Source organism: Elgaria multicarinata, chromosome 13 (assembly GCF_023053635.1).
Source record: "Elgaria multicarinata webbii isolate HBS135686 ecotype San Diego chromosome 13, rElgMul1.1.pri, whole genome shotgun sequence".
Taxonomy (NCBI): Eukaryota; Metazoa; Chordata; class Lepidosauria; order Squamata; family Anguidae; genus Elgaria; species Elgaria multicarinata.
The window spans coordinates 1,558,636-1,580,890 of NC_086183.1; the positions used below are offsets into that span (position 1 = coordinate 1,558,636).

The following is a 22,255-nucleotide window of genomic DNA, read 5'->3' on the forward strand; positions in this document are numbered from 1 at the left end:
CATTGCACACCCTTTGCAGGTCACCACCTCTAGGGACTCCTTTCCATCCATATTGTCGATTTCTGCTTTGTTTTTTTTTTCTTTTTGATTATAGTAGAATTGCCTTTGCTTTGTTGTGTCCTCTCTGAAGGTACACAACTATATGAGGATGTCTTAAGGGAAAGTAATCTTTTGGGGTTTTTTTGCTTTTGTTTGGTGGTGGTTTTGTGGGGTTTTTTTCTCTTTATGTTTCCCCCCCCCACCTCTTTTTTATTTTTATTTTTTATTATTTTTTTATTATTTTATTTATTTTTTAAGAGGCCTCCCCCTTGACCTCCCCTGCCGAACTCCTGTTCGCTCGCTCCCTGGGAATCTGGCTTACTTTTATAGCTCCTACTTGAGCTGGGCCAGCTGCTCTTCCCTGCTTCTGCTTAGCTCCAAGTCAGGAACCAGAATGAGGTCACTGAAATGCCAACAACAATCAACAGCAATTAGGCACTGATTGCTGAGTCCAACTGACAATCAGGCCACTCCCCCTTCAGCTCCTGCAGCAACTATTCACACCGACCTCTCACTCAGCACTCAGCACTCAGATGACATGTGGAGCAAGCCCAAGGCAGCTTCCAGGCAGGTAGCTCCTAGTATTAATAGATCATTAATAGGATCATAAAAGGAGACCTGGTACTGCAAAGTATTGAATGCTTGCTGAGTTGTGATAGGTTTACCTGTGTGATAATCATTGCCCATGTCAAAATCCCACCTCCTTAAAAATAAATAAAAGAAATCAACACACACACACACCCCCAAAAAAACCAAAATGCATGTGTAGCACTCATCTCCTGACCTCACATACTCCCACTCAAAAGTCAGGCTGTGGGTGCTTCCACACTATTTATTTTTGTAATTTATGTAGGCCATCCACTAAGAATGTTTTCTGGGCATCTCATAAACATGAAAATAATAATAATAATAATAATAATAATAATAATAATAATAATAATAATAATAATAATAATAATAATAGATGTCTGTCTGTCTGTCAGCAACAGAGCTCCAAGGCCGTGAAACCTAGAGAAGTGAAACTTGATGTTTATATAAAGGAGACCTATGGAGTGTGCACCTTGGAGTTATTTTGTTTTTACAATGCATTACGCAATTTAAAGTAATATAAAAGTTTCCCTGTTGCTGAAGTCTGTAGTACTATCTTCAGTCACTAGGTAGACTTTCCTATGTAAACTTCCATACATAGCTTTGCAGTCAATATGATTTGAAGTGAGGTGGGGAGTAATCCAAGGGGCAAAGTTCTGTGGCTTCCCCCTTCCCCCTCCGTAGTGCAGCCCCCTTCAGGGGAATAGAATGGACAGAGACTTCCCTCAGTGAGCTCTAGCGGTGCGCCATGCCTAACCTCCTCAGCATTTTAGCCCTAGGAAAGGAAAGGAACCTCTCGTGCAAGCACTGAGTCATTACTGACTCTTGGAGGGACGCCAGCTTTCACTTGGCAGGCCTTATAGTGGGGTGGTTTGCCGTTGCCTTCCCCGGCCATTATTCCCTTTCCCCCAGCTAACTGGGTACTCATTTTACCAACCTCGGGAGGATGGAAGGCTGAGTCGACCTGAGCCGGCTGCCTTAAACCAGCTTCCGCTGGGATCGAACTCAGGCTGTGGGGAGAGTTTCAGCTGCAGAAACTGCTGTTTTACCGCTCTGCGCCACACGAGGCTCTTTTTAGCCCTAAGTGCTATATAAAACTTGCTCTTTTGTTAAAATGGGGTAGTCTATGGCTAAATTGTTAATCAATTCAATTAATTCACTCTCTTAATTAAAGTGTTATCTTATTGTCCTCAGTTTGGCAAGCTCCACCTGGCTTCCCAAGATGGAGCCAGTGACTCTGCACTCCTGGAACCACCACAGCAGGTAATGGCAATGGCAAGCGCTGGGGCTCAGAGCTGCAAACGGGGGACCTATGTTAAAACTTCTCTTTCAGGACCGAAGGAATGTTTCATGTTGAAGTGGAGGTGATGTAATCAAACTTCAAAAAAACCAGCATCTTTTCTATTATTGCAAAGTAGTTTTGGGGACCTTCTAGGTTTGTGAAACATTTTAAATACATCTTTGACATTTTTTTAATGTTTTCGATTGATATATCCTCCATTCTAAAACACTATTCTTGAACTCAGTGGGAATTAAATGCCACTTTCCTGTGTCCACGTATAACTGCGTGCGTGTGTGGATTATTTAAGATTGCCGTTTTTGAAAGGGAGAAACCGCCACGAGGCGACCCTTCCACGGAACCAGAGCTGCAGGGGGCCACTTCCTCCACCCCCCTCCTCTACACAACAAATGCAGAGCTAGATGCCGTGGAGGCAGGTGCACCTTGGAGGCTCCTTGAGAGTTCTGACTGAAACCTGGAGTGGATTCACTGCCCCACTGACATGGGTGCCGCAAGCCTCCCCTGGCTAGGTGGCTGTCCAGCCTCTTCTCGAAAACCTCTAGTGAGGGAGAGATCACCTCCAAGGGCCGGCCCTGCCATTAAGCAGAGTGAGGCAGTGGCCTCAAGTAGCAGCAAGGCGGTGGAGGAGAGAGCGGGGTGCCAAGCGGCCTGCCCTGTGTCCCCTAAGCTAACCTGCTGCCTTCAGGGCAGGGGAGGAGGCTGCTCCATTGCCAGTGCTGAAGAAACAGCCAGTTGGCTTTTGTCTATGGAACAGGAGGGGCACCATCTTGCTCTTTGGCTTAGGCAGCAAAATGTCTTGAGCTGCTCCTGACCTCCCAAAGTAATTGGGTCTTATGACATTCCTTCTAATAGTCACTCAAAATTTACCCTCCTGTAACTTATGGCCATTTTAGATCTTCCCTCTAGAGCCACAGGGAACAAGTCTTCTATGCAAGAGCCCTTGGGCAGCGTGAAGAGTGCTCTCTTGGTCCCCCTCAGGCGTCTCATCTCCAGGCTAAAGATCCCCATATCCCTGAACAGCTTCACTGCTCCCCTGAAACTGCCCTAGTTTGTCTATACCCTCCTTCACGTGCCGTGGCCCAGAATCGTGCCCCCGATGAGGTCTGACTACTATGGAAGACAATGGAATGATTATTTCTTGAGACTTTGGCAGCTTTTTATGATGCCATCACCCTGCCTCATTCGCAGAGGTCTGGTCGTGGTCGTCTTTCAGGTGTAACCCTCCTGTGTTTTCCATTTGCTTCTTCTGACTTTTTCCTTACTGCAGAAAATCTGTTGAGGGGAAAAAAGAGATGAAATAGCCACAAGGCCTTCTAGTTGCTAGCGAATTCCATCTGGAAGCAAGCTTGGAATCCATGGTGATACTAGTGCAGCCTAAAACCACGTTACCCTTTTTTTGCAGCTGCATCACATTGTTGATTCATGTTCAGCTTGTGATCAGCTACAATCCTGAGACCTGGGCTGTTTACATGCACTACTGCCATCCTGTACCTGCATTTGACGCCCCCTCCCTCAAAATCTGAATGGTCTCCGTTGAATTTTATTTTGCTCAGTTCAGTCAAATTTTCCATTCTTGCAAGGTTATTTGTTTGTTCTTTGCAAACTGGGCTGAGTTCAAAGAGGCAAAATGTTGGTTGAACATTAGTAGACACTTAACAGCAAGCGCATGTATCCTGAAAAGTGCTAAGCAATTTCAATTTGGCTCTTCCCCATCTTAACAGTGCTGTGGAAACAGTTCTGTATCCCCCTCCAATCCTAGGAGGGCCGGTGTGTTACATTTGCCCACCTTCTTTGTTTATGCAAAGAGCCTACTTGTGACAGCAATTAAATGTGCGACAGGAGCACACAGACCTCAGCAGTGGCAACTTGAATGATGGTGAAGGCAAGCCTTAGAGCAGATTTCCCCAACCTGGTCCTCTCCAGATGTTTTGGACTTCAACTCCCAGCAGTCTCAACCAGCATGGTCAATGGTTGGGAATTATATGAGTTGAAGTCCAAAACATCTGGAGAGGACCAGGTTGGGAAAGACTGCCTTAGGGCATCATGGATCATTAATGTTGCCAGAGCGGAGTTGAGCTCCCACCTGAAGTAATTCATAACTCATGGAAATCACTTTTCCATGAGCAGGGTGGGGAACTTGCAGCCTTCTAGGTGTTTGTTGGACTAGCATCATTTGACTGGCGCTTGGGAGTCCAATATCTGGAAAGCCAGTGGTTCCCCACCCTTTCCGGATTGATGAAATTACTCTTATTTTGAAGTTAGGGTTTGAAATTATTTTGCTGCCTCCATTGCGTCCTCGAGTAGCCGTCCAGTGGAGCTCTTCCGGGTGGTCCGGGGGCTGCTAACTTCCTCCCCAGCAAATGGGGCCTTGGCCCCGTCGAGGACCCGCTGTGACCTTTTTGCATCACACTTTGAGGACAAAATCACTTCTCTCTGCAGCGAGCTTGACACTGTTGTTAGTGCAGTTCCAGTTGAGGTGTCCGATGCCACCATCTGCCCAATTTTGTGGGATCAGTTCCAGTTATTGTGGCCTGATGATGTGGACAAGGTGCTTGCAGCAATGCGACCAACCCCTTGCCCTCTCGATCCCTGTCTCTCCTGGCTTATAAAAGCAAGCCGAGGGGCTTTGACTGGGTGGGTCCAGGGGGTGATAAATGCTTCCCTCCGGGAAGGGGTGTTCCCTGCTATCCTTAAGGAGGCAGTAGTGCAACCACTCCTGAAGAAGCCCATCCTGGACCCGATGGTATTAGACAACTGCCGCCCAGTCGCAAACACCCCCCTTTTAGGGAAGGTACTTGAGAGGGTTGTGGCAGAGCAACTGCAGGCACTCGTGGAGGATACTGATTATCTGGACCCATTCCAGTCTGGATTCCGATCTGGTTACGGGACTGAATCAGCCTTGGTCGCCCTGATGGATGACCTTTATCGAGAGAGGGACAGGGGGAATGCAACCCTGTTAATCCTGCTCGATTGCTCGGCGGCTTTTGATACCATCGACCATGGTATCCTCCTGGATCGACTCCATGGGATGGGCATCGGAGGCACTGTTTTACAGTGGTTCCGGTCCTACCTACGGGGTCGTTTTCAGAGAGTAGCAATGGGTGACCAGTCCTCGGCCTCCTGGCAATTGAGCTATGGGGTGCCGCAGGGCACCATCTTGTCCCCAATGTTATTTAACATCTATATGAAGCCGTTGGGAGTGATCATTAGGGGATTTGGAGCTAAATGCCATCAATATGCTGATGACACGCAGCTCTATCTCCCTGTGACAACTGAATCAGATGAGGCTGTGCAGGTCCTGGACCAGTGCCTAGACTCTGTAATGGGCTGGATGAGGGCCAATAAACTGAGACTGAATCCTGGCAAGACGGAAGCCCTGTGGGTGAGTGGTTCCCGAGTTCCCGAGCTCATTGCCTGTTCTGGATGGGGTTGCACTGCCTCTGAAAGAACAGGTTCGTCGTTTGGGGGTACTCTTAGACCCATTTCTGTCATTGGAGGCTCAAGTAGCCGCCACAGCTCGGAGTGCCTTTTACCAGCTTTGGCTGGTTCACCAACTATGGCTTCTCCTGGACAGGGATAGCTTGGCCATGGTGATACAGGCATATTTGGTAACCTCAAGATTGAATTACTGCATTGTGCTCTTTGTGGAGCTGCCCTTAAAGCTGCTCCGGAAGCTGGAGCTAGTGCAGAAGGCTGCAGCTCAGCTGGTGTCTGGAGCTGCCCATTTCCAGCATGTAACTCCTCTGCTAAGGGAACTGCACTGGCTGCCTATTCGCTAACCGGGCCAGATTTAAGGTTCTTGTACTTGTGTACAAAGCCCTAAACAACTTGGGACCAGGATACGTAAGAGAGCGCCTTTTCCCCTACCAACCTGCCTGATCACTGAGGTCATCCGAGGGCCTGCTCCTGGTGATTCCACATAGATCCATTCTCTGATTGGAGTCCAGCAGGCGAAGAGCCTTCAGTGTTGTAGCCCCCCTCCTATGGAATTCCCTGCCTCGGGAGGTCAGGCAGACGCCAACTTTGTATTCCTTTCGGCGCCTCCTGAAAACGTCATTATTCCAGGAAGCCTTTCCTTAATGACCAGCTACGGTTCACTGTACATTTTGCTTTCCCCCTTATGCATTTTTCTTGAATGGGATTTCCAGCTCAATCTTCGGAGGGTGCAGTCCACAGGAATTGTACAGAAAGAAAACATGCCATGTTCTTCTGTGGTGGTGCACAAGCAAACCAGGAAATACCAACACAAAGATGAGAAGTCATCCATCTTTCATGCCAAGCGAATCCAGGATGGGTACATCTACCAGAATGCTCACCAGATGTCTGACCAAGGTAAAAGAAAAGGGTTGCTAAGAATGCCTAGAAACAATGTAAAACACAGTGGCAGCAGTGGATATAATACTTGGTTGGTGCTGGTGAGCTGTGTAGATCTTAGAAAGCTTGATGTATTCTAACTCCTCTCCATCAGCAAGTATCCCACTGAGTATCTTCAGATCTGACTTTCACAAGGAAGTTGAGAGTGGGTTTTATTGAGCTGTCTTGAGGAGCTACAATGATCAGCACATAAGAACTACCTTGCTGGATAAGACCAGATTCAGCTAGTCCAGCATTGTTTCCAAAATAACCAGCCAGATGATAAAGCTCGCAGGCAGTATATGAAAGCCACCCTTTGATGTTTGTCACCAGCCTCTGACATTCAAGATACACTACCTCTGAATTGGGACCTCTCTTCCATGAATTTGTCCTGACACTTTAAAAAGCAATCTTCTGCTAGCTCATGGTCATAACAACATTGTGGGGTTGTGAATTCCATCATTATGCATGTGGGGTTAAATTCTCTGTACTTAGAAACTTTCTAAAATGTAACTTATAGTCCCAGAGCCAGACCAGGATTTATTTACCCCAGCGAGTGCAAAAGCTTAGTGAATATTTTTTGTTTATATATGACATAAGTGTCTCAGAAAAGTGAGTCTTACAAAATTCCAGTGGGTGTGTGATGATGTCATCAATATGGCTGCCGCTCTATTATGTAGTTACCATATTTAAATATGCAAAACTCCTCACCTGTTTATGATTTTTTTCTGAGATGTTTCAAATTTAATGACAAATACTTTTTGTAATTACACATTTTTTGTTAACGCCATTAGTTTTTGAGATAATTTTATTTGAATGTATAAAATCAGTGTTCACATTGGTTCACCATGATTTACTCAAAAACTATATGACTTTCGAAAGAATACTCAAGAAAAAAAAGTTGCATTTTTTAAATGATTAAGAAAATGTATAATAACATGGGATTTACCCCAACACTTAAGGAATTATGAGTGATATCTCGTTATACGTCCACTTTCTTAGGATTGTATGATTGTATTGATTCTGCTTCCTGACTTGGAGCTGAGCAGAAGCAGAGAAGAGCAGCTGGCCCAGCTGAACTGGAAGCTAGAAAAGGAAGCCAGCTCCCAGAGAGAGAGCGATCAGAGTGAGCGAACAGAGGGATCAAACAGGAGTTTGACAGGGGGAGTTCGGTGGGGGAGGTCTCTAAGGGAAAATAACAAAGAACCCCCCCCCAAAACACCAACAAAATAACAAAGAAAAAAATTATTTTTCTTCTCTTAAGACATACTCATACAGTAGGGGACCTTGTCGTGTGAGGACAGGACAAAACACAGGCAATTCCAATACAATCAGAAAGGAAGAAACAAAACGGAAATAGACAATATGGATGGAAAGGAGTCTCTAGTGGTGGTGACCTGCAAAGTGTGTGCAATGTTCGTGTTCCTGCCTGAGATCGACATGGCGGACACCTGCAACAAGTGCAAGCTGGTGGCACTTTTGGAAGAAAAAGCGAGAGAATTTGAGTGGCGAGTGTCCACCCTCCAAGGAATAAGAGAAGTCGAGGAGTTCTTAGACAGAACGGTGGAACTGCAACAGCAACAAGAAGCACATGAGATTGAAGAGCAACAGCCAGCTGAAGCAGAAGTGGAGTATGCTGAGGGGAGGAAAGCCAATGAAGAGGAAACTCCCTGGAAAAGAGTGACAGTTAGGAGCGGAGGAATTAGAGGGCGTTCTGCACCGGTGGAAAAATTAGAGTTAAGCAACTACTTTCAGCTACTGGAGGCTGAGACTGGATGACAGTTTGCAGAGGAAGAATTACAGGAGACACCATGCAACAGTGAACAAGAGGCAGAAGGTCAGTCGACCAAGAAGTCAGTCATTGTGGGAGACTCCCTGCTGCATGGGATTGAAACTCAAGCATGTTGTGAAGACCCATTTATTTTATTTATTTATTTATTTGTTACATTTTTATACCGCCCAATAGCCGAAGCTCTCTGGGCGGTTCACAAAAATTAAAACCATCATAAAACAACCAACAGGTTAAAAACACAAATACAAAATACAATATAAAAAGCACAACCAGGATAAAACCATGCAGCAAAATTTGTATAAGGTTAAAATACAGAGTGAAAACAGTATAATTTAAATTTAAGTTAAAATTAAGTGTTAAAATACTGAGTGAATAAAAAGGTCTCGCCCATGGACTCGCCAGGTGTGCTGTCTCCCTGGAGCACAGATTAGAGATGTGACTGAAGGGCTGCTAAAGCTCATAAAGCCCAGAGACACATACCCTTTTCTTCTCATCCATGGGGGAACAAACGATGTTGCCAAGCAGAGCTATGAAGAAATCATGTCAGACTTTGAAGCTCTGGGAAGGAAAATGAAGAACTTTGGGGCCCAGGTAGTTTTCTCATCCATCCTCCCAGTTCTTGGAAGAGGATTAGAAAGGGAAAGAAAAATACTCCGGATGAACGACTGGCTATGAAGGTGGTGCCAACATGAGAGTTTTGGATTCTGGGACCACGGGCTACGCTACTTGGAAGATGGGACTGCTGGCAAGGGATGGGTTGCACCTCACAAGGGCTGGAAAGAATGAGTTCGGCCACAGCATGAAGAACTTCATCAGGAGGGCTGTAAACTGAATCTTACAGGGGCGGGAGACATAAACTTCGAGGCAACAATGGATGAAGGCCCATGCACCACAGTACAGAGAACAGCTCCAATAGTGCCCCAAAATAGTGTCCGCAACAATGTAGGAACAAAGCCAGACTATAAAACACACGTTCTTCGATGTCTATATACTAATGCCCAGAGTATGGGAAACAAACAGAATGGACTTGAACTTTTATTACATGAAGGCAAATATAACTTGATAGGTATAACTGAAACTTGGTGGGATGACTCCCATGACTGGAATACAGCAATTGAGGGATATAACTTGTTCAAAAATAACAGAAGAAATAGAAAGGGAGGCGGAGTTGCGCTATATGTTAAAAATACCTATCCCTGCACAGAAATACAGGTGGATGAAAATGGGAGCCCCATGGAGAGCATCTGGATTAAAATAAATGGGGCAAGGAATAAAAAGAACATGATAATCGGAGTCTCCTACCGACCACCCAATCAAGGAGAAGACGAGGATGAAACTTTTGAGAAACAAATTGCCAGTGTTTCAAGGAAGTGTGATGGGGGACTTCAAGTACCTCAAAATCTGTTGGGAGACAAATACTGCCAAAAGCCGCCCCTTGCTAGAAATTCCTGACATGTATGGGTGATAACTTCCTCCTACAGAAAGTGGTGGAAGAAACTAGAGGATCAGCAATCCTTGACTTGATATTGACCAATAGGGATGACTTAGTGGATAAAGTGGCAGTTACGGGAACTCTGGGGGAAAGTGATCACATCATACTTGAATTCTTGATTATAAAGGAGGCAAAAGCTGCGTGTACTCGTACTCTGGATTTTAGGAAAGCTAATTTTAATAAACTCAGAACCATGTTAAGTAAAGTCCCATGGCAAGTGAGCCTAATGAGAAAAGGAATGCAAGATGGGTGGGAGTACTTAAAAAAGGAAATTTTAAAAGCACAATTACAAACAATAGCAACAAGGAGAAAAGATAGAGGACAACAGAAGAAACCAATGTGGCTCCACAAAAACTTAGAGATGACCTGAAAACAAAAAAGGATACATATAGGAAGTGGAAGGAAGGCCAGGCTACCAAAAGAAGAGTACAGACTGGTGGCACAGAAGTGCCAAAATGGCGTCAGGAAGGCTAAAGCTGTGAATGAGCTGAGATTAACGAGGGATGCTAAAAGCAATAAAAAGGCTTTCTTCAGATACGTGAGTAGTAAAAGACAGAAGAAAGAAATGGTGGTTCAACTGCTTAATGAGGATGGCAAATTGATAACAGATGACAAAGAAAAGGCTGAAGTGCTCAATTCCTACTTTGGCTTGGTCTTCTCCCGAAACCATGGCTATGACCCCCTGGAAAAAGTGAAGCACAAGTGGAGGGGGCAGGATTGCAGTTTGAGATTAATAAACAAATGGTCAAAGAACACCTAATTTCCTTGAATGACTTCAAATCTCCAGGGCCCGATGAACTGAATCTTAGAGTAATGAAGGAGCTAGCGGAAGAACTCTCAGAACCTTTGTCTATTATCTTTGCAAAATCATGGAAGACGGGTGAGGTGCCGGACGACTGGAGGAGGGCTAACGTTGTCCCTATCTTCAAAAAGGGCAAAAAGGAGGAACCTGGGAACTACAGACCAGTTAGTCTGACATCCATCCCTGGGAAATTTTTGGAGCAGATTATAAAGAAGTCAATCTGTAAACACCTTGAAATCAATGCAGTGATTACTAGAAGCCAACATGGATTTGTCAGGAACAAATCCTGTCAGACTAATTTGATCTCATTTTTTGATCGGGTAACCTCCCTTGTGGACTGTGGGAATGCTGTGGACATCATATATCTTGAATATATTTGACAAAGTGTATATATTTGAATATATTTGACAAGCTTTTGACAAAGTGATTTTGATATTAGCTAAAAGTGGGCTAGATGGAACAACTATTAGTTGGATTCACAGTTGGCTACAGAATCGGACTCAAAGAGTGCTTTTCAACAGAACCTTCTCAAACTGGGGGGAGGTAGCGAGTGGGGCTCAGTTCTGGGCCCAGTGCTCTTCGACATTTTTATTAATCGCTGGGATGAGAAGGTGCAGGGAACGCTTATCAAATTTGCAGATGACACAAAATTGGGTGGGATAGCTAATACCCTGGAAGACAGAAGCAAACTTGAAAGTGATCTTGATAGGCTGGAGTGCTGGGCTGAAAACAACAGAATGAAATTTAATAGGGTTGCATCCAGTTCTGGGCTCTACAATTTAAGAAGGACGCAGACAAGCTGGAGCGTGTTCAGAGGAGGGCAACCAGGATGATCAGGGGTCTGGAAACAAAGCCCTATGAAGAGAGAATGAGAGAACTGGGCATGTTTAGCCTGGAGAAGAGAAGATTGAGGGGAGACGATAGCACTCTTCAAATACTTGAAAGGTTGTCATGCAGAGGAGGGCCAGGATCCCTTCTTGATCATCCCAGAGTGCAGGACAAGGAGTAACAGGCTGAAGTTACAGGAAGCCAGATTCCGACTGGATATAAGGAAAAACTTCCTCACTGTTAGAGCAGTAAGACAATGGAATCAGTTACCTAGGGAGGGTGTGGTCTCTCCCATACTAGAGGCATTCAAGAGGCAGCTAGACATCTGTCAAGTATGATTTAGGGTGGATCCCTGTATTGAGCAGGGAGTTGGAGTCAATGGCCTAATAGGCCCCTTCCAACTCTACTATTCTAGGATTCTATGATTTTACAGTTTATCATACATGGCTTTCATTTCAAAAGTATCCACCCTAAATGATGCACAGATCATTTTGAACATGTTCAAGTGTGATTTTTATAGTTGAACATGTTCAAATGTTCTTTACAAAATTTTGAACATGAAATATTAAAAAATGACAATTTATTAGGTTAAATCGTTTCAACAAATGTTTTTAAAATTATCAGCAAAAATTTACAATTTACAAAAAAATTTACAATTTACAATTTCCAAAAGATTAAAAGAAGCAATTCAGTGTCATGGCTGTGGAAACGAGCAGATTGTAGAAAACCTGACGATGGCCTTGATCCTTCTGAACACAGCTGGTACTTGGAAAACGGCAGGTACCACATAAAATGATACAATGGTCAACACTTCCCGAAAATCTTGAAACGGCCACAGAAGAGGACAGTGAAAAAGAGGACAAGGAAAGTGATTTTGACAGTGATGATAGTAGTTCCAATGAAAGTGAAGAGGACATCCAATAAAATTTATTTGTTAACCCTTCTCACAGAACATAGTTTTTATTTTGTAAATAGTTTTTACTAGCTGCAGCATGTGCAACACGAGGCTTGATTTGGCTTACTCCCCAGGCTTATTCCCACCTGGGTGTCCAGCATCCCCATTTTCCAGCTTGGTTTGCTTTCAGTTGAGGGCAGAGAATATTTGTTTCCTGGAGTCTGTGGTCCAGCAAAAAGGCGGCTTGCCATAGGGGTTTGTGCCTCTGGAGGAAGGAATATCCAGCGAGTGCGCCATGTTCTCTCTGAGTGACAGCTGTAATCAAACATACAAGAAATCATTGAAGGTACAGAAGGCTTCTGGGTGCTGGGCTGCTGGGGAAAGGCTGCTGTGGGCAAGGCTTGAAACGACCTGGTGGCTGAGTGTCTGTCTGCCCCGCCCCTTGCAGGTACAGAAGGCTTCTGGGTGCTGGAGGCGCGAGCCTACGACATGAGCCGAAGGATGAGAGCCAAAGGGCTCTCGGCCTGAGGCTCTCTGCCGTGGGCGCGAAGCCGGTCAAGCGGAACTGTTACTTCGGAGGAAGAACCCTAGCCTCGGACTGGTCTTTGCTACTTTCTGATTCAGGACATGATCTTCTACAGTGTTTGGTTATTATTCAGCGCTGTGACTGCTTTTATATATCCTACTTGTTTGCTTTTTTCTGTGCCCGCCTTCTTGTTCTTGTTTTGCGACCACTTGCTACTGGTCGTGGCCGGGCTTGTTCTGTTTAATGCTGTTCTTCGCTTGTTTTACTTCTCTGGCTTCTTGCTATTTCTCTCTCCTCATTTTCTTCTCTCAATTCTTTTCTCCTCATATCTGTTCCTTATGGCTCGTTCCAATTTCGTCTCTCCTAACTTAGTTCCTATTCGGTGTCTCCCCTCTTCTCAGCTGCCTTTTTCCTGTTCCTTATGGAACTGTCGCTCTCTTGCTTCTAAGGCCCCTGTCATTCAGGACTTGTTTATCTCCAGGTCTCTTCACCTCCTTGCTCTTACTGAAACCTGGCTTCCTGCCCATGATACCGCCATCTCTGCTGCCCTCTCTCTTGGAGGACTCTCTTTCTCTCACACTAGTCGCCCAGAGGGTCGTGGTGGTGGTGGTGTGAGTCTTTTATTACCTAGTTTGTGCCAGTTCCAGCCTCTTTCCATTCCACAATCACATTGTTTTTCCTCCTTTGAGGTACATGTGGTGAGGCTTTTCGCTCCATTGCGACTGCGGATTGCAGTTCTGTACCGCCCCCCAGGCTCGTCCTCAAAATTTATCTCTGATTTTGATTCATGGCTGTCCTTTTTCCTCTCTGATAACTGTCCTACTCTTATCTTGGGTGATTTCAATATTCATGTGGATGACCCTCAAGACGCTGCAGCTCTACGATTTCACTGATTATCTTCCTCTTATGATCTTAAGCTTTGGTCTGATGCACCCACACATTCCCTTGGACACTGTTTGGATCTTGTTCTCACTCGGAATTGCTCTGTGTTGGACTTTTCTACTGCTGACTTTCCTTTGTCAGATCATCATCTAGTTTCTTTCATGATTACTCATAATCCTCCTCCTTCACATCCTGTTTCTCGCTCTTGTCATGATTTGCAATCTATCAATTATGAGGCTTTTTCTCAGTCTCTAGCCTCCTCTCTTCCTTCTGTCTTTTCTGCTGACTCCTTGGACTCAGCTGTCTCCTTCTTTAATTCCTCCTTATCTTCAACTCTTGATAATCTTGCTCCATCTACAACTCGATAGTTCGTCCTTCTCAACCCCAACCGTGGCTCACCTCTTTCATCCGCTACCTTCGTTCTTGTTCCCGGGTAGCTGAATGCCTTTGGTGTAGGACCAGGGACTGGGCGGACTTTGTCCATTACAAATTTGTTCTCTCCTCTTTCTCTTCTGCTATTTCATTGGCCAAACAGCAGTATTACTCAACGTTGATCCAGTCAAATGCTAGGCATCCTCAGCGGCTCTTTGTGTCCTTCAATTCTCTTCTGAAGCCTAATCCACCATCTCTCCCCGCCTCTCTGTCTGCTAATAACTTTGCCTCTTTTTTCAATGCTAAAATCCAAACTATTTGCTCTGATCTTGCCAGCTCTGCTCCTCTTCCAGTTCCTGTTCCTCATCTGTCAGTTCCTCCTGCAAATTTCTCTGCATTCCCTTCAGTCTCAGCTGATGAACTGTCTACAATACTGCGCCCTTCGAAGCCTTCCACTTGTTCTCGTGATCCGATTCCTTCTCGGGTCTTTATTAATCTTATCCCTGCTATCCTCCCTTCCTTGCTTCATATTATTAATTTTTCTTTGTCCTCTGGTTCATTTCCTTCTTCTTTTAAACATGCTACAGTCTCTCCTATTCTCAAGAAATCTACTCTTGATGTGCTTTCTCTGTCTAACTACCGACCTGTGTCTTTGTTGCCTTTTGTTTCAAAGATCCTGGAGAGTGTGGTCTACTCTCGTTGTCTTGATTTTCTTTCTAATAACTCTGCTCTGGATCCTTTTCAATCTGGATTCCGTCCTTTGCATTCCACTGAAACAGCCCTTACTAAGATTACCAATGATCTTCTTATTGCCAAGTCTAAAGGCCTTTATTCCGTTCTTATTCTCCTTGATCTTACTGCAGCCTTTGACATGGTTGATCACGATCTTCTTTTGGATTCCCTTCAAGACCTCGGATTTTGTGGCTCCGTCTATAACTGGTTTGCCTCCTATCTAGCGGGTCGCTCTTTCAACGTGTTGGCTAATGGCAGCTCATCTTCTTCTTTTCCCCTTTCAGTAGGGGTTCCGCAAGGCTCGGTGCTCAGCCCGTTGTTGTTTTCTTTATACATGTTGCCCTTGGGTAATCTTATTCAATCTCATGGCCTCCAATATCATCTGTATGCCGATGATACACAATTATATCTTTCATCTCCGGATCTTTCTCCTGATGTTCACGATCGTATCTCAGCATGTCTTTCAGATATCTCAGCTTGGTTGCTTCATCGTCGTTTGAAACTTAATATGGCAAAGACTGAATTGCTTGTTTTTCCTCCTAAACCTTCTCCTCATCTCTCATTCTCTCTTACTGTTAATGATGTTACACTTACTCCAGTCAAAGAAGCTTGTAGTCTTGGCTTTATATTTGATTCCTCGCTCTCCTTTATTCCTCATATTGAGGCAGTAGCTAAATCCTGTCATTTTTTCCTCTATAATATTGCCAGGATTCAATCATTTTTGTCTGTCTCTTCTGCCAAGGCTCTTGTTCATGCATTGGTTATTTCTCGGTTGGACTACTGCAACCTTCTTCTCACTGGCCTTCCTTCTTCTCACATCAGTTCGTTGGTCTCGGTCCACCACTCTGCCGCTAAGATCATCTTCTTGGCTCGCCGCTCTGACCATGTTACTCCATTTCTGAAATCTCTTCATTGGCTTCCAATTCACTCCAGAATCCAATATAAACTTCTCCTGTTGACCTACAAAGCTTTTCACTGTCTAGCTCCTTCCTATCTTTCCTCTCTTATCTCACACTATTGCCCCGCTCGTGCTCTTCGCTCCTCTAATACCATGTTTCTCACCTGCCCAAGGGTCTCTACTTTCCTTGCTCGGCTTCGTCCATTTTCTTCTGCTGCCCCTTACGCCTGGAACGCTCTTCCAGAACATTTGAGAACTACAAGTTCAATTGCAGCTTTTAAAGCTCAGCTAAAAACTTTTCTTTTTTCTAAACCTTTTAAAACTTGATTTTGTTCTGACTTTTATACTGTTAGTTTTACTCTACCCTGTGCCTGTTTGGTGCATTCTCTTCCCCTTCTTATTGTTTTATTATGATTTTATTAGAATGTAAGCCTATGCGGCAGGGTTTTGCTATTTTATTGTTTTACTCTGTACAGCACCATGTACATTGATGGTGCTATATAAATAAATAATAATAATAATAAATTGCAAATTTTTGCTTTAGATTTTAAAAACATTTGTTAAAAACAATTCAACCTAATAAATTGTCTTTTTTAAATATTTCATCATACTCGTCCTGTTTGAAATTTTGTAAAGAACTTTTCAACGTGTTCAACTGTAAAAATCACAGTTGAACATGTTCAAAATGAGCTGTGCATCAGATTGAGAGATATTTAGGGTGGATACTTTTGAAATGAAAGCCCTGTATGATAAACTGTAAAATCATACAATCCTAAGAAAGTGGATGTATATCGAGATATCACTCATAATTCCCTAAGCGTTGGGGTAAACCCCATGTTTTTATACATTTTCTTAATCCTCATTTTAAAAAATTCAACTTTTTTGTTCTTGAGTATTCTTTCAAAAGTCGTATAGTTTTTGAGTAAATCATGGTTAAACGTGAACCAATGTGAACACTGATTTTATACATTCAAATGAAGTTATCTCAAAAACTAATGGAGTTAAAAATGTGTAATTACAAAAAGTATTTGTCATTAAATTTGTAACATTTCAGAAAAAAAAATCTCTGTAGCATAAATGGGTGAGAAGTTATGCATATTTAAATGTGGCAACTACATAATAGTGCGGCAGCCATATTGATGATGTCATCACACAGCCCCCCACCACCGGAATTTTGTAAGACTCACTTTTCTGAGCCACTTATGTCATATATAAACAAAAAATATTCGCTAAGCTTTTGCACTTGCTGTGGAGTAAATAAATCCTGGTCTGGTTCTGGGACTATTAGTACTCAGCAGTAACTCTGTGTTGAAATGGAATGCTTTTAATTCTTAAGAATTAAAGTCCCCATCATCTGCTACCCCCATCCCAGATGTGAAGACTTCCAGGCAGAGGTGAATCCTCTGCAACTGTCTGACAACCCCATTTTCTCAGTCATGATGCTTTGGAAAGCGCAAGAATGCTCACTCAAAGCATTTTATTTTTCTTCAGAAGAGGAAAGTGTTTATAAAACAAAAGGTGCAAGGGAAGAAATTGCAGATGCCCAGGAAATAGGGGAAGATGAAGACACACAGGTGGAATTTCCTATAGACCAGGTATGACGACCTTTCTGAAGTGAAAATCTTTTGGCCTAATTTTGTAAATAGGCACTCTGTTTGAAAGCATCCTTCTAACCTTTGGCTGGAAGACATTACTCTCAAAATGTGTTTGGAGGTTGTTTGGTTTTTATATAAAACTCTGGTTATTGGCCAACACCGGATTACAAATTAGTGTGTTGCCTTTTCCATATGGGCTCACTTGTCATAGCGATGGGGATGTGCAGGAGACACTCTCCATGATCAATTTTGAATGGGAGGGGCTCTTGCACAATGGTCACCCACAAGCTCTGCTTGCTCTTAACTGGATCTTAGGCAGCAGGGCTGTAGCCGGAGGACACCATACATCAGACAATATTGGCTTCATCTAGTTCACTGCAGTTTCATATGTTGAAAGCACTTTTAGAGCTGCTTTCCCAAACAAGCAGCCATTCTTTACACTTTATATTTCATAGCTACCATTATTATCAAAAGCAGCTGGCTTTGTGGTTAACTTACAGTGCAATCCTATACACATCTCCTCAAAAGTAAGCCCCCCTGAGTTCAATAAGACTTACTCCCAGGTAACTGTGCATAGGATTGCAGTCTTCAGCTGTTTCTGGCCTCTCTGCTCCTGTTGTAGCATGGAGTGATTTTCCTGAGACATTTCAATTCCCCCTTTTCCCTCCCCAGAAAGCCGCAGAGACTGTGGAAGAGGAAGTGATGCCCAAAACTAAAGTATTGCCACGCAGGAAGGTAATTAACCTTGTCAGTGCGATTAAGTCACTTCAGCACAAAATGGTTTATTCTAGCACCCGTGTTCTTCTCCTACGATAAAACCACCTTCTGCTTCAGCACTTCTATCCCAGTTCAGCCTTCCTCCCAAAGTTCTCGCAATGCTTATTCAAACCTTGTGTTTCTTTGTTTTTTTCTAATTCTATATGCAACGAAAAGGTTGAGAACACGGACAAGCTCCAGAAGGTCTTTCCAGTTCGATCTGCTGCTGGTGACTCACGGCAGGAGGTGGCACAAAGGCCCCGTTTCCATCCAGCTTGAAGAAAATGTTGCAACAGGGAAATGACTGTGGTAAAATAGAGACTCCCACAAAGCCTCTCCTGCAGGGGTGCAGCTGTGCAATCTTCATCTACAGCCCTTGTGGGGGTTCTTAAAATAAATTTGTAAAAGCAGAATGGTTTGCTTTGAAATGCTTACCTGATGGCCAAAGAATTGGATTCTGGTGGGCATTTAGAGGGCAAAACAGGGCTGGAGCATGATTTCTCAAAGGGACTGTGAGGTGACAATTGTTGCTTACACGTTTAATTCTGAAAAGCACAGGCACAAGCATAGGAACAGTTGAACAAGACAACTAATCCACTCCACGTTTCAGTCAGAACGATTTGCACCTTGGATCGCTCCTTTAGAGTTCCAACAGAAACCTGGAGCGGATTCACCATCCCACTGACATGGGAGCCACCAGCCTCCACAGGACAAAACCCCAGGGGCATACAAGCCCAATGAAATTTAACATGCTCACTGGCCACAGAATGTGACTGGGGAAAAGAAAGCCCAGGTGAGAGGGGGAGAAGATGAGCATGTCCAGGACCACTCCACACTTGTGTTCACCTATTTACTCTCCCAGAAGTTCAACAAAGACAGAGGAGGAGTTTCCCCCAAAGCAGGCAAATCTCTCCTTTCATGAAATTCCACCTATCAGGTTCAAGCTTTGCTCACTACTCTTTGCCCTTTCCAGTATTCATCTGAAGTACTGGAGGTCAGGACGGCCTGGAATCCATGCCCCTGAACTGCTGGCATTTGGGAATGGGGCTGGGCTGGGGTTGCACACCTCCAGATGCATTATTTATTTAAGTCCATTTATACCGTTTTCAGATAAAATCCTTCTAAAATGGCACAGGAGACAGCACACTTGTTTCGCTCCCTCGCACCCCTGACAACCCATGGTTTAAACAACCCACGGGATGTCTTTACATGTGAACCAGGCCAGACAGATTTATTCAAAAAGCTTCATGGAACAAACAGGCTTCTTAGATTTTCATTGAAAGGAATTCCATAACCATGGAGCCACCCCAGAAGGGCCTTATCCCTGATCTTAGCTAATGATGGGCTGCCTCCGAAGCCGATCTTACGGCTTGGCTAGATCCCTAAGAGGCATAGGAGGTCTTTCAGACAAGCCAGTCCTAGGGCTTTAGAGGTTAGTACCAGCTGAGCCTTCCTACCAAAAGAGAGTGCTCTCATCCTTTCGTCTCTCCTCTCCATTCGCCTTGCCAAGCCTCACAGCCTCTCTCTATTTAGGGCTAGCAATTGCCTCACAGCCTCTCTCTATTTAGGGCGCGTGCAGGCTAGCAATTGCTCCTGAACATAATCCCAGCTTTTTTGATGTGTCTGGCAGCAAATTACTCTCTGGAGCATTTTGAACTCTTTAAAGATGCCCGTGTGGAGGCACCCTCACAACCTCCAAGAGTTCTGCTGCTGACAGACTGACAGGAACATCCCAGTACAAGTTCAGAGCCTTCTGTAAACTAAGCCCAAAGAAGGTGCTTGGATGTGAGGAACGTAATACGTTCTCATTAGTCTTTATTGGGTGTCAGTGAACTGAAATGGACTGGAATGGGCCACTTCACATCAGATCACCACCAGATCTACTACTGTGGACAAGAGGTTCACAGAAGAAACAGAGTAGCCTTCATAATTAATAATAAAGTGGCTAAAGCAGTGCTTGGATACAATCCAAAAAATGATAGAATGATCTCAATTCAAATTCAGGGTAAGCCATTTAACATCACAGTGATCCAAATATATGCTCCAACCACAGATGCTGAAGAAGCAGAAGTAGATCAGTTCTATGAGGATCTGCAGCACCTACTGGATAATACACCAAAAAAGAGATGTTATTTTCATTACAGGAGACTGGAACGCTAAGGTGGGCAGTCAAATGACATCCAGAATTACAGGTAAGCATGGTCTAGGAGAACAAAATGAAGCGGGACATAGGCTGATAGAATTCTGCCAGGACAACTCACTGTGCATAACAAACACTCTCTTCCAACAACCGAAAAGACGGCTTTATACATGGACTTCACCAGATGGCCGACACCGAAATCAGATTGACTACATCCTTTGCAGCCAAAGGTGGCGGACATCTATACAGACAGTAAAAACAAGACCTGGAGCTGACTGTAGTTCAGATCACGAACTTCTTATTGCACAATTTAGAATCAAACTAAAGAGAATAGGGAAGACCCACAGATCAGTTAGATATGAGCTCACTAATATTCCTAAAAAATATGCAGTGGAAGTGAAGAATAGATTTAAGGGACTAGATTTAGTAGATAGGGTCCCGGAAGAACTATGGACAGAAGTTCGCAACATTGTCCAAGAGGTGGCAACAAAAAACGTGCCAAAGAAAAAGAAAACCAAGAAGGCAAGATGGCTGTCTGCTGAGACACTGGAAGTAGCCCAAGAAAGAAGGAAAGCAAAAGGCAACAGTGATAGGGGGAGATATGCCCAATTAAATGCAAAATTCCAGAGGTTAGCCAGAAGAGATAAGGAATTATTTTTAAACAAACAATGTGCGGAAGTGGAAGAAGACAATAGAATAGGAAGGACAAGAGACCTCTTCCAGAAAATTAGAAACATCGGAGGTAAATTCCAGGCAAAAGTGGGTATGATCAAAAACAAAGATGGAAAGGACTTAACAGAAACAGAAGAGATCAAGAAAAGGTGGCAAGAATATACGGAAGATCTGTATAGGAAGGATAATAATATCGGGGATAGCTCAGACGGTGTGGTCAGTGAGTTAGAGCCAGACATCCTGAAGAGTGAGGTTGAATGGGCCTTAAGAAACATTGCTAATAACAAGGCAGCAGGAGACGACGGTATCCCAGCTGAACTGCTTAAAATTTTGCAAGATGATGCTGTCAAGGTGATGCATGCCATATGCCAGCAAATTTGGAAAACACAAGAATGGCCATCAGACTGGAAAAAATCAATTTATATCCCCATACTAAAAAAGGGAAACACTAAAGAATGTTCAAACTATCGGACAGTGGCACTTATTTCACACGCCAGCAAGGTAATGCTCAAGATCCTGCAAGGTAGACTCCAGCAATTCATGGAGCAAGAATTGCCAGATGTACAAGCTGGGTTTAGAAAAGGCAGAGGAACTAAGAGACCAAATTGCCAATATCCGCTGGATAATGGAGAAAGCTAGGGAGTTCCAGAAAAACATCTATTTCTGTTTTATTGACTATTCTAAAGCCTTTGACTGTGTGGATCATAACAAACTGTGGCAAGTTCTTGGTGGTATGGGGATACCAAATCATCTTGTCTGCCTCCTGAGGAATCTGTATAACGAACAAGTAGCAACGGTAAGAACAGACCACGGAACAACGGACTGGTTTAAGATTGGGAAAGGAGTACGGCAGGGTTGTATACTCTCACCTTACCTATTCAACTTGTATGCAGAACACGTCATGCGTCGTGCTGGGCTTGACGAATCCAAGGCTGGAGTTAAAATTGCAGGAAGAAACATTAACAATCTCAGATATGCAGATGACACCACTTTGATGGCTGAAAGCGAGGAGGAGCTGAGGAGCCTTATGACAAAGGTGAAAGAAGAAAGTGCAAAAGCTGGGTTGCAGTTAAACCTCAAAAAAACCAAGATTATGGCAACCAGCTTGATTGATAACTGGCAAATAGAGGGAAAAAATGTGGAGGCAGTGACAGACTTTGTATTTCTGGGCGCAAAGATTACTGCAGACGCTGGTTGCAGCCAGGAAATCAGAAGACGTTTACTTCTTGGGAGGAGAGCAATGACAAATCTTGATAAAATAGTTAAGAGCAGAGACACCACACTGACAACAAAGGTCCGCATAGTTAAAGCAATGGTATTCCCCGTAGTAACCTATGGCTGCGAGAGCTGGACCATAAGGAAGGCTGAGCGAAGGAAGCTAGATGCTTTTGAACTGTGGTGTTGGAGGAAAATTCTGAGAGTGCCGTGGACTGCAAGAAGATCAAACCAGTCCATACTCCGGGAAATAAAGCCAGACTACTCACTTGAGGGAATGGTATTAAAGGCAAAACTGAAGTACTTTGGCCACATAATGAGAAGACAGGATACCCTGGAGAAGAGGCTGATGCTAGGGAAAGTGGAAGGCAAAAGGAA

The 22,255-nt window shown here is 44.0% G+C and overlaps 1 protein-coding gene across 1 annotated transcript in view; it reads left to right on the plus strand.

The window, feature by feature from the left end:
• DCDC2B (doublecortin domain containing 2B) overlaps positions 1-18,201 on the plus strand; it is a 39,943-nt gene extending 21,742 nt beyond the window's left edge. Inside the window, exons 7-12 of the mRNA XM_063140755.1 lie at positions 1,822-1,890; positions 6,076-6,259; positions 10,124-10,132; positions 16,994-17,094; positions 17,767-17,829; positions 18,028-18,201. Coding sequence (XP_062996825.1) covers positions 1,822-1,890; positions 6,076-6,259; positions 10,124-10,132; positions 16,994-17,094; positions 17,767-17,829; positions 18,028-18,129 — 528 coding nt within the window. The 3' untranslated portion in view covers positions 18,130-18,201. The remainder of the gene's footprint in view (positions 1-1,821; positions 1,891-6,075; positions 6,260-10,123; positions 10,133-16,993; positions 17,095-17,766; positions 17,830-18,027) is intronic.
• Positions 18,202-22,255: the final 4,054 nt, after the last annotated feature.